General features: G+C 60.1%; 1 protein-coding gene across 1 annotated transcript; it reads right to left on the minus strand.

Annotated features, from left to right (window-relative positions):
• Positions 1-7929: 7929 nt before the first annotated feature.
• IRF2BP1 (interferon regulatory factor 2 binding protein 1) lies at positions 7930-10388 on the minus strand. Its single transcript, XM_034986798.1, has one exon. The coding sequence runs from the start codon at positions 10073-10075 to the stop codon at positions 8321-8323; it is 1755 nt and encodes a 584-aa protein (XP_034842689.1). The 5' UTR covers positions 10076-10388; the 3' UTR covers positions 7930-8320.
• Positions 10389-11803: the final 1415 nt, after the last annotated feature.

Here is an 11803-nt window from a genome sequence, read left to right on the forward strand (position 1 = left end):
TGGACATCCTCTTGACTAATCCTTTGGATGTGATGGTAATACCATTCCAATGACATCTTCTTTGGCCCGTTGGGTGCTGTGCTCACTTCTTTTTTGGGGGGCTTCTTGGCATGGTAGATGCCGAGTTGGCCACCATCCTGCACAACATCTCTTTCTTGGGCACGTTGGGTGCTATGATGAACACCATCTTGGTGGGCTGACATAACCGGTGTACCGTTGTCCACTGTGATAGCTACCATAGCCCCTGGGTTGGCCATTGTCATCCCCGTCTCTTTGGTGTGAGTTGAGTGAGGGATGGAAGTGTGAATACTCCTTGTTTTTTTCTGGAGCCCATTCCCCTCTCTGGTCCAGGAGAAACCAGAAAGGACTGCCTAGGGTATGGGGAATTTCTACTGAAGTCTGGTTCTTGCCTGGGAAGCGGGATACTGGCTGTGTTTGACCATTAAAGGCACTGTTTTTGCCTCTCCCTGAACGTCTCTTTTCCTTGGAGGGTGGGCCCTGCGGGGCTTGAACACCTGAATTGCAGTGTCCCTGTCCCCTCTCCCGCCTGACCCCAAGAGCTAGCTGCCTCTGGGGGAGGGGTTGGGGGAGGCATCGACCTGACCTTTGGCTCTTCGCTGTCCCTGACCCCAAGGACAGTTTGCTCACAGATAGCAGCCCCTGCAGCAGTGGGGCCAGGGCGGCTGGGAGAGGAGACTCTGCAGTGACCAAGGCCATCTCCCCACCCCCACTCCCCAGACACACACCTCTAACTCTGAGGCCCAAGGAGCCAGGGACTGCTCAACTTTTGGTTAAGCTGGGGAGGAGGGGAAGGCACAAACCAGGTGTTAATTGAAGGAGATGGGGTGTGTGTGTGTGTGTGTGTGTTGGGGGGGTAGGCCTCCATTGGTCATAGGATATCACTGTGCCCACTGGGGTCTCTGTGGCCTGCCCCTTATTCCCTCCGGTTTGTATCCCTCCATTGTGTGGGTCTGCTTGTCTGTTCACACTCTGAGTGCTACCTGTGGGTCCTGGGATCTCTTATTGTTTAGTGTGTGTGGTTCTCTTTGTCCACCTACCCGTGGGTCCTTGTGGGTCTCCCACTATTAGGCGCAGGTCTCTGTGTCCATTTGTCTGCATACCCATCGCCTCAAGGAGTCTGTGTGGGGCTCAATCCGCATCGAAGGCCTGCCTGTCGCTGTTCTGTGAGTCAGCATCCGCCCATATGTTTCAAATGTTTCAAAGAGTCTGCCTGTGCTTGACAATGCCTGTCACCATTGCGTGGAGGGTTGGTTGTCACTTCTGCAGGCAGGTGTGTGGGGAAGGAGTTCGGTCCTCCTTGGGCGGCTTTGGGCCTCTGGGGTTACTGTCTGAGTGTCTCTGTTCCTCCGGGGCTCTCCCTAGGCTCTGAGTCTGGAGTCAGGTGCTCAGATGTTCTGAGCGTGTGGCTTTTGGGGTGGGGGTTGGGGAGGGAGACAGTGAGCAGAAGCTGAGGCTCAGGAGGGAAAGGGACTGGGCCAGGGTCATTCGGCCAGGTGAGGGCAGGTGGACGGGTTTGGTCTTATTTTGTCTTTTCCTTATTTGGGGTTTGCCTTTCTTGGTCCTTGGTTCTCCAGAGGCTCATTCATTTGTTCATCAGACCAAGGGCTGCCTGTTTACGTGTGTGCGTGTGTGCGTGCGTGTGTGTGTGTGTGTGTGAGTTGTCTACCCCAGTTTCTGTGTGTCCATCTTTCTGTCTCTTTAGTGTCATCTCTCTGTGGCACTCTGTCCTTAGCTCTCTCTCTGGGTCTTTGTCTCCTGGCTTTTTTGAAAACCTTTGCTCATCCTCTGTAGTCTATCTCTTATGCCGTCCGCCTTGTGCTTTCTCTCTCTTTCACTCTGTTGCTTTGACTCTGTCCCTCCTTCCCTCTCTCTGGGCTCTGGATGTCTCTGTCCTCCTCTTGGGGACTGTGACTCCTTTCTGGGGTCTTCCTCCCTGCCCCCCCCAACGGCTTTGGATCTCTGGCCTCACTCCTCCTTCTCTGGTCTTCAGCTCCCTGAGTTTCTGCCTCTACCTGCCACCTCGCCGGCCAGGCCCTCTATTTCTGTCGCGGTGCCCGCCCTGCCGGCTGCGTGTCACCCCCCGCCCCCTGCCGTGCTGGCTCCCCGTCAGCCGTCCCACCGGCCTCGCTGTCCTGGGCAGGCCGGGGAATTCCTCCTGGTTCCTGGAAAAAACAACTGGGGCCGAGAGAAAGGCCCTCAGTCTCCCCGGGCGCCTGCCCCCCTCCCTCGGGCCTGGGGGTCTCTCCCGGAGTCGGCCGGCCCGAGGCAGGAAGCCCTGCGGTTTCTGGCTTCTCCCAGGCGGCCTCCGGATCTGGCCCCCGCCCCCCGGCCAACAGCCCAAATATTATTCCGCAGGAGGAGTCGGTGGTGGCGGGAGGAGGCCCAGGCTGAAAGAGGCTTTCAGGGCGGCCAGGCCTGGGGCTTCCTGTCCCCAGGCTTGGGCCTCAGGCCGCCCCAGTAGGGACCTCAGGTGGCCGGAGGGGCGGGTGTTGTTGTAGGGTCCTGGGGGGAGGGTGGGGCTATCCGTCAGGGTGTCTGGTGGCCACCGGCTCGGCTGGCGTGGGCAGGTGTGACCCCCACCCCAGGGACAGCCGGCTGATGTCCAGCGTGGAAAAGTACCACGGTCAGACGTGGGACGCGTGGACAGACATGAGGATGCCAGGGATCGGGGGATGGAGGGATAGCCATGGGGACACAAGGAAGCCGGGGCTGGGACAGGTGAAGTTGGACAGAGCCTGCGGGCCTGAGGTGACATGGTCCAAGGGAGGGGCCCATGGGTGGGGAAACAGAGGGCCAGGGCAGGGTCTCAGCTGTGGGCAGAGGTCCCATTACATCAGAAGGCATGGGATAATAATGCTGGAAAGAGTAATCATAATAATAGCTACTAGGGCTTATCATCGGTCCCGCAGTGTGCGAGCATCTTACAGAACGGATTGACCCAATCCTTCCCACCCCCCCAAATTATTAGTGGTGAAACTGAGGCAGGATGAGGTGAGGCCACTTGCCCAAGGTCACACGGAGAGTGTGTGGGCGGCGGGAGCTAGGACTTGAACCCAGGCAGTCTGGCCCAGAGTCAGTGCCCTTAACCACCATGTTGTTGTGGAGCCTGAGAGGGGTGACTGCACCGTGGGGCTCTGGGGTCCCAAGGCCTCCCTCGGAGTCAGCCCCATTCCCTGCCACGACCTGCCCCAGGAGGAGGAAAGCACCCCAGAAGCCAGCAGTCTGGCGGGGGTTACAAGTGTGTCTGTGTGTGTGTCCTCCCGTCACTGTTGGTGTTTCGTCCTTGTATCTCCGTGCCTCGCCCCCTGTTGGCCTGTCCTCGCAGCCTGATGTCTATTACGGTGTGTCTGTCACTGGGTCTGTTCCAGTGAGTCTCTGTCACCAGGTTCGGTGGGTCTGTTTATGTCTCTCTTACTCTGGGTCTGCCTATATCTGTCCCTGTTTGTCACCATGTCTGTTCCCCTATGTGTCACCATCCACCCAGGTGTCACCGCGTGTGTTACTCACCGCCCAGGCCACAGGTGGGCGTGTCGGGCCCACTGGTGCCAGGGCGAGGGCCCGGCCCAGCCCACCCTCGCCTGCCATGGGCCAGGCTGGGCGCCTGTTTGCAATGCCTGCCACAGGTAAACACCGAGATCCGGAACCCAAGGGCCGCCTCCCTCCCCTCCGCTCCCTGCCCCTCGGCCTGCCCTGGACTGGGCTGCAGCAGAGCCCCCACAGGTGCTGCCCCCAAACCGGAGACGTGCCCTGACCCACCCCTCACCCACGGTCACGAGCCTCCCTGAGCCCCCAGCCGTGGCCCGGCCCTGCCTGTCTGTCTGTCCGTCTGCTTCTGTCTCTCTCTTTCTGGGTGGCTCCTGGCCTCTCTCTGTTCCTCTCTGTCCTTACTTCCTCTCACCTGAGTTACTCTGCGGCTTTGCCTTTCCCTGGAATGGCCCTTGTCTGCATTCTGTCGCTGTCCCTCTACCTCCCTCTTGTTCTGTTCTCGCTCAGTGAAGTGTGATTTCCCTGTCTTCCTGATCTGTCCCCGTTTGAGTCAGCCACTCAGGTCTGTGCCTCTGAGTCTCTGTCGGCCAGGCTTTCTGTTGCTCTTTTGTGCTTTGTACGTTTCTCCCTCTCTCTCCTTCTGTCCCTGCATCCCTCTCAGCCCGTGTCTGTCAGTCTTGGCCACTCTCTGGTGTGTCTCTGAGCCCCCCAGCCCCCACGGGAGCAGACCTCTGCCATTCCCGGGCCCTTAGGGAAGCGTGTGGCCCCCGGCCTCCCGCCCCCAGCCTGCTGGTATATATGTATATATATATATATAAAGGTATATGTACATATTATTTATATCTGTACCCGGGGGCAGGAGGGGCAGACACTGGGGCCTTTGTGTAGCCATTGCCCGCTGCCTGCCTGCCCGCCACTCCTCTCCCTTCGTCCCTGCCACCCGCCCGCCTCCACCCCCCCCCAAGAAAGGTTCCTGTGGGGCCTGCCAGCTTCCTCTGCCTGAGGTGTGAGTGGGCACGCCACGGGCAAGGCGGGCAGGGGGGCCTGGGGACTTTTCCAGCTCCAAGGAAGCTTTCCGGGTGGGGAAGAAACGGGACTTCTCAGCCGGCTGCTCTCTGTCTGTCTGCGTCTGTTGTCCCTGGGCGTCCCCGGGTCCTCACCTGGCTTCTCCCTGGGAGTCTGTCCATCCATCTAATGTCATTCTGACTTCTTCTCTGTTGGCTTGGGGCTTATTCACTTGTGCACACACCACACACTGCTGTTGGGCATGTGTGCGGGGCCATCTGTGAAGCCCCAGACACAGAGCAGTGAGATGCTGTCCATCCCGGCTCATTTCGTGGCCGCTTCTGTCTCATTTCCTCCATCTCTTCACCCAGTGCTTGAAACCCTCCACCTGTTCCCATTAAAATAGAAGCCAAAGTCCTTATCATGGCCTACGGGGCCCTCGAGGTTGCCCTACTATCCCTCTGACCTCATTCTTTTTTTTTTTTAATTTTATTTTTAAGTCATCTCTACACCCAACGTGGGGCGCGAACCCACCACCCCGAGATCAAGACTCTCATGCTCTACCAGCTGAGCCAGCCAGGTGCCCCCACTCTGACCTCATTCTTATACCCTTCCCCTTTGCCGCAGTGGCACTGGCCACCTGGCTGTTTCTGGAACAAACCAAGCAGGCTCCCACCCCAGGGCCTTTGCATGTGCTACCCCCCCCCCAAATTTCCCCTGGCTTGCTCCCTTGCTTCTTTTAGTTTCCTGTCCGCTCCTCAGCGAGCCCTTCTCTGCCTCCTTTACAGCAGCAACCTCCATCAGTCTCTATTCCCTTCCCCTGATTTGCTTTTTCTTCTTAGGACTTACCGCTCCATGGCTGTCACATTTTATGGATCTGTCTGTATCTCCTACCCGAATGTCAGCTCCACGAGAGGAGGGGCTGCATTCTGCATATTGTATCCATAGCACCTACCACAGTGCTTGCCGCACAGAGGATGCTGAATAAATATTTCTTAAAGGAAAGGAGCACATTAATCTATCCACCCTTTAAACTAACTCTGTGCTAGGTAATGCTGGGTTCATAGTAGTGACTGAGACAGCCCTGGCGCTGCCCTCGTGGGGCTGACAGTCCATTCCCCAATGATGATCCAGAATGTGCAGGGCTGGGATAGGGGAGTGCGGGGGCTGTGAGAGCCTGGGAATGGCACTTGACGCAGCCTGGGGGTCAAGGAGGGCTTCCTGGAGGAGGTGTCAGCTGAGCTGAGACCTGGAGGACGAGTGGGAGTGAGCCAGGCCTTGTTGTGGGGACCAAGTGATCAAGACAGACCCAGCCTTGCCCTTCTTCACGGACCTCCATTCTCTCCCTTTGTCTCATAGAACTTGAGTCTGAAGATGTCTTAACTCTCTAGTTCAAACCTGTACCTTTCCCTGATTTCATAGCCTCTCCTTCTTTCTCCCACTCTCAATTCCTCTCTCTCTGAATCTCCATCTCTCCTCTCTCGCTCTCCTTCCAGGTCCCTATTCTTGGCCTCTCGTCTGTGTATCTCAGTCTCTCTGAACCCATCTGGGTATTTCTCTACTTAGCTCTCTTTCCTGAACGTCTGTCTCTCTCTGTCTCCCCCACCTCCCCCATCTCAGAGGGTCTCCTGAGCTCTCTTGTCCCTCTCTGGGTCTCTGTCTTCTTCCAGTGAGCTGGTCTCTCTTTATAGCTCCCTCTACCTCTGTTGTCTCCCACCTTTCCCTGGGTCTCCCTGTCCGTTTCTCCTTTCTGGAAGCCTCTTCACCTACTCACTGATCCCCCAATAAATCCAGAACCCCTCCACTCTGGCCCCACCCTGGCACGGGGGGAAGGGGGACTGATCCAGCCCCTCACACCCACACAGGTCAGGCTGTCTGCTCTGTTAATGGTTAACTCAACCTCTATCTAGAATACACACCAGCCAGGCTGGGGGTGACTCCCCTGCCCACCCCCCATACCAGCTGTTCTTAAAGGACCAGGTGTCCTCCGCAGCTCTTCAGCCCTCACCGGGGGACCCTGGTGTCTGGCGACCTCTCGCCCTGGGGATGGAGGAGGGGGAAGGGAGGACTACCCCATGCCTGGGGCTGCAGAGCTGGGACAGGGGAGGCCACAAGATTGCCAGGGATGGGTGGCCAGGCCTGGAGCTCCATCCAGCGTCTCCCTTGCCCCAGGCTTATCGCCTGGTGTATTTAATCAGGGGTGGTTTTCCCAGCCCTGCCCAGGGCCCAGGCTGGCAGTACCAGGGGTGACAGAACACCTGAGACCTGATATCTGGGGGAGGGGATGGGACCCCTCCACCCCAGCCCAAGAACTGGGGGGTTTAAGAGTCGAGGGTCCTCCAAATGTTGAGGACAAAGTCCCGGGGTCCCTAATATTTGGGATTTGGGACACCTGGGTCTGCAAGATACGCGAGGCACGCTACGTGGATAACTAAGAGGATGGGTCAAGACTTTAGGGTCTTCCAGATTTAGGAGCTGGAACACCTGTGTTTCTGAGATCTGGGGCAATCTGGGGTCTCAGGACCGTGACAGTGCCGCAGTGACAGGACACACTAACATTCCCCATTTTTCCATCCATCCATTGGCCTTGACGCCCCGCATTCCCCCTTCCCGCAACCTCCACTTTAGGGCCGCAGAGGGAGGCTGCAGGGGTGGGGGCTGGGCTATTAGGGCAGCCCCCTCCCCTTAACCCCTGCTTTGCCGCAGCCTGTTCAGGTCCCGCCCCTTGACGCCAGACAGCAGGAAGTCCTGGTTAATGATCAGCCCATCGGGACAGGTGCGGGACAAGGCCGCGCACATCAGAGGCAGCCCGCGGGGGCTGTGCCTTTTACCCTGCCAGTCCCGGTGTCCTAGGATGGCCACCGTTGAGACTGGTCTCCCAAGATGGGCGCGAGGAGCGCAGTTCAGGGCACCACCAGAGGTGGGAAGCACTTTGTTTCCAGGGATCCTGTTAGTGTACCCCATGGAGGTAAACTTCCTCTCTGGTAGGGCAGTCCCTCTAAGCAACGTAGCCTTGATGCTCTGCCTCCTGAGCAAGAACTCACTGCCCATCCCTTCTAGGAAGCTCCTGATGCCTCCTTCCCCTCCCCTCGAGGGCGCGGAGTCCCCCACATCCTGGGTAGATACAGGGGCTGGATCAGAAGGGAAACCTCATTCCCAAGCTTGGCTCTGGTTTCCATGCAAGGAGCCTCACATGCTGAGCCTCAGTTCTATCATCTGGAAAACGGGCAGACGGCTAGAACGCTTGAGGAATGGCCAGCATGTCTAAACCAGCCAACGGGGCCGCCTGAGTGAAGGGCGCCACCTGGAGGCTACAACGCAACGTCCTTCCCCTGCAGGGTCGGTTCGGTGCCAGAGGGGGCGCAGCTTCTCACACAACTGAGGGACCAAGAAGGAAAAAAAAAAAAAAACCCATCTTTCGGTTTATTGAAGGAGGAAAAGGGGGCGGGAGGGGGGGGGGCAATAAAATGCTTTTGCTTTGTTTATAAAGAGCGAGATTTCAGGAGGCCCCTTCTCAAGGAGGAGGGGGGCACCTCTCCCCCAACTACAAGCAGCAGCAAAGCCAAGCCAAAGAGGGGAGAGGGAAACCGGAGGGGCCAAGGGACCCCAGACACCCCCTCGAACAGAAGCCACAAGCTTTCTCCCCCCACCCTCAACGCATCTACCCCAGGGGACCCATCTGGGATGAGGAAGGGGGTATGTACACAGGTGGGGGTAGCACTGGGCTGGGTGGGGGAGAGAATAATTTATCCGCAGCAGCGGTGGGTAGCAAGGGGGTGGGAGGCAGTAGACTGGCGGCAGTGGCGGCCTAGGGGTCCCGTTCTTTCTTAACCTTGATGTCTCCAGCAAGGATAGTGGCGATCTCGCCCTGCATGAAGGCCCAGGGGACAGAGGAGCCCACCAGGGGGCACTTGTCTCCACTGGGGCAGTACACCTCCCCAGCAGGGCCCTGTGCCTTGATGAATTCCCGTGAGCAGGGGAAGCAGAACTTGTGTCCGGGCACTGAGGGGCACTGGACGAAGTGGGTGTCTTCCAGCCGCTCCCGGCACAGGGTACAGCACAGGGGTGCCCCAGGGGTCGCCCCGGTGCCGCCACCACCCCCGCTAACAGCTTCTGCCCCTGCTGTGGGGCTGACTTCTGCCTCACCGTTGCGGGCCACTAGACGATGCTGGGCAGGAGGCTGGGCTGCGGAGGAGGCGGCGGGGCTGGCACCCCCAGCGCGCACGGGGCCCCCACCCCCGCCAGGGTCCTTGGGGGAGTGGCCCAGGGCCTCGGCCACATTCTTCAGGGCGGCGATGGGTGAGGGCACCCCAGGCGTGTCCGCGGAGTACGGGCCACCGGGTGCTACCCAGTGCCGCTGCTGCTGTTCCTCGGTGGTCATCTTCCCAGCCGCCTCACCCTCGGGCTCAGGGGACGCCTTGCGACGGCGTGGCGTGGGCGCCAGGTTCCGGGATGGGGCTCGCGGGGGGGGGCCACAGAGAGCTGCAGGGGCTGGCTCTGGGTACTGCTGGGGCAGGGCCTCAGCCGGAGCTGGCTCTCGGAAGCTGCGGACACCGTCGGTTAGCAGCTCCCCCAGCTGGCGCCATTCCCCGGAGCCGTGCCTCCGCTCATACTCGAGGTACTTGAAGCCCGAGGAGGCCAGAGCCTTGCCCGGCTCCCGCAGAGCATCATGAAACATCTGGCGAGCCACGGCCAGGACTCCTGCGTACACGTTGCCAGAACCACAGGGGTATTCGGTAAAAAGCTTCAGCTCGAACTCGTAGCCCGGCGGGCGGGCAGCGGCATCAAAAGCGAACACCCGCCCCACCAGCCCGTGATCCTTCTTGAAGCGGACATTGAAGGGGGCGCAGGCAGACAGCGCCAGGAGCTGCTCCCGCACAGCTTTGGGGCGCCCGTGCCACTCCTCCGCCCGGCCACGCATGGCCTCGTTCAGTTCTGCCAGACAGTCCGCATTCCTCTGCTGCTTCTCTTTCTCGAAATCGGAGCCAAACGCCGGACGGGCAGGACTCAAGCCGGGTGCCAGCGTCAGGCCTCGGCTTCCCAGGCCAGACACCGCAGCCGCCAGCAGCCCGGGGGGCACCAAGCTGGGCATGGAGCCAAGCAGGGCCCTCCGCGCCCCCTCCGCCACGGCCTCCTCGCGGCCCAGCCCATTAGCCAGGCGGGACCCCAGGGTGTACTCCAGGGCGGGCGAGGGCAGGGGGAGGCGGCCCGACGATGTGGCCCTGTCATAGCGGTCCTGGCCAGAGATGCCACCGCCTGTTCCCGACGGCTGGGGCTGGGCCTGCGGAGGCGGTAACTGAGGCCCCTGTGCAGCGGCCGCAGCCAGGTCCTTAGTGGTCGGGTGCTTGAGGGCGGGGGGCCCGGGAGAGCGGCCCTCGGGGAGCACGTGGCTGCGCTTGAGTTGGCGGGCCGCGTCGATGAGCAGCTCGATGCGATCCGCACCCTCGAAGTTCACGCAGCCGCGGCACACCGCCTCGCTGAAGTCCCACACCATGGCCCACGGCATCTTGGGCAGGTCGCAGAGGTAACACCACTGGCGGCGGGACGCCTGCACCGACGCCATGACCCCCGCGCGCGCGCCGCTGCGCCCCGGCGTTCCACCCGCCGCCGCCTCCGATCCGCGCCGCCGCCGTTCGATTCGTGTCCCCGGGACGGCGCGAGCCCAGTCAGGCCTCCGGCGCGGCCTCCCCGCCGATCCAGGCCCGGCCCCCCTTCCCCGCCCCCTGGGCCCTAAGCCTTTTTCCTCACTCCCGCCTCCTTGAAAAGCCTGTTAGAGGCACGTCGGCGCCCCCGCCCGATCCGGGCTCCGGGCCGAGGCGCACAGCTCGGGCCCCGGGATGGGCCGCTCCCGCCGCCGCCGCCTCGGGCTCCCGCCGCTCCCGCCGCCGCCGCCGCCGCCGCCGTCGCCGCCACTGCAACGGCCGCCGCCGCCTCCACCTCCTTCTGCCCCAGAGGCCGCTTCGCAGGGAAAGTTACATAACGCGCCGGCAAAGCCTTCTGGGAAACGTAGTCCCGCCGGGGCCGATTCTTAAAGGGGACGGCTGGCGGCGGAGGGGCGGGCTTGCAGCCTCTCCGACGCGCAAACACTACTACTCATCTCGGCCGGGCAGAGAGTTTCACGCGCTCGGAGGAGCTCGGGCACAGGGCTTGGGGGCGGGGATGAGATAGGAATGGTCAGAGCTATCACGGATTCAGAAATGGTAGGAAGTGGACAGGCTTCGGGCGTCTAGTTTCTGTTCCGACTTGCTGTGCCCCTTTAGGCAAAAGTCTTGCCCTTTCTGAGGCTCAATTCCCCGCCCATCAAAGGTGGGCCAAAGCCTAGTTAGGGAGGTAGCAGCTCCTGGGGCAGGGCGGAGGGGCTCTGATTGGATGGTTTCGGGGTAGGGGGACGGGAAGCTGTCAACTGGGGGAGAGAGGTTTCGGCTTGGCACCTCATTTGCCTCTAATCTTGTATATCATTCTCTGAATGGGGCCGGAAACAGCCGGAGAAAGGGGAAGAACGAAGGTCTCTGCCAGTTGCCTCATCTACTAAAGAGAGTGGTCGAACGCCCTCGAACTTGTTCCAGCTCTGCCGGCGCGCTCTGGTCTACAAAGGGTTACACTGTGTTTCTGCCCCCCCCACCCCCCACGCTCCCCATTTCCACTTCACTACAATTCCCAAAATGCTCTGCCGGGAGGACAAATTGACGCACTTCCGCTGTCTGGGAGGTTGGGGGAGGCCTTCCCGATTCCCGCTGTCTTTCACCCCCCGCTCAATTTCTGGGGGCTTTACTTTTTTGGGGAGCACCGCTTTGAGGGAATCCTCACCCTCTACTCCTCGCTAATTTGGGGGAAGAGAAGGAGGCCAGAGATGGCCAGCAAGAGTTGCGGGGGGGGGGGTAGTTTTTCTCCAACCTTGAGTGCTTACTACCTGATCGGACCAACCAGGCTTTGGGGACACCCCCACCCCACCCCGCCCCCGGAGAGGGATTTCTTCCCAGCATCGGGAACAGTGCGAGTCAGGCTGGAAGAGTAGGGATGGGGAGGAGAGACAAGTCTCCAGGTTCTAAGCCCCATCACCCTCTTACTCTAAGCCTGGGTCCGTGATAAGCGCTCAAAAATATTTGAATGACTTGTCAGACTTGCATTCATTAGTGACTTTCAAACTAATCGGACTGTCTGCTTCCTCTCCCACATCCTGCTGCAATTCTAGCAGCTCTGATTTTGTTATACAAACATCAGTGTCAGCTTCACAATTTCACTGAACACCTGTATTATTTTCTGGAAACTGACTCCCCTGGGGGGGTGGCGG

Source organism: Mirounga leonina, unplaced genomic scaffold (assembly GCF_011800145.1).
Source record: "Mirounga leonina isolate KUSES-001 unplaced genomic scaffold, KU_Mleo_1.0 Mir_376, whole genome shotgun sequence".
Lineage (NCBI taxonomy): Eukaryota > Metazoa > Chordata > Mammalia > Carnivora > Phocidae > Mirounga > Mirounga leonina.

Coding starts and splice junctions, on each gene's coding strand:
- IRF2BP1 (XM_034986798.1), bottom strand. CDS start 10,075: ATGGCGTCGGTGCAGGCGTCCCGCCGCCAGTGGTGTTACCTCTGCGAC.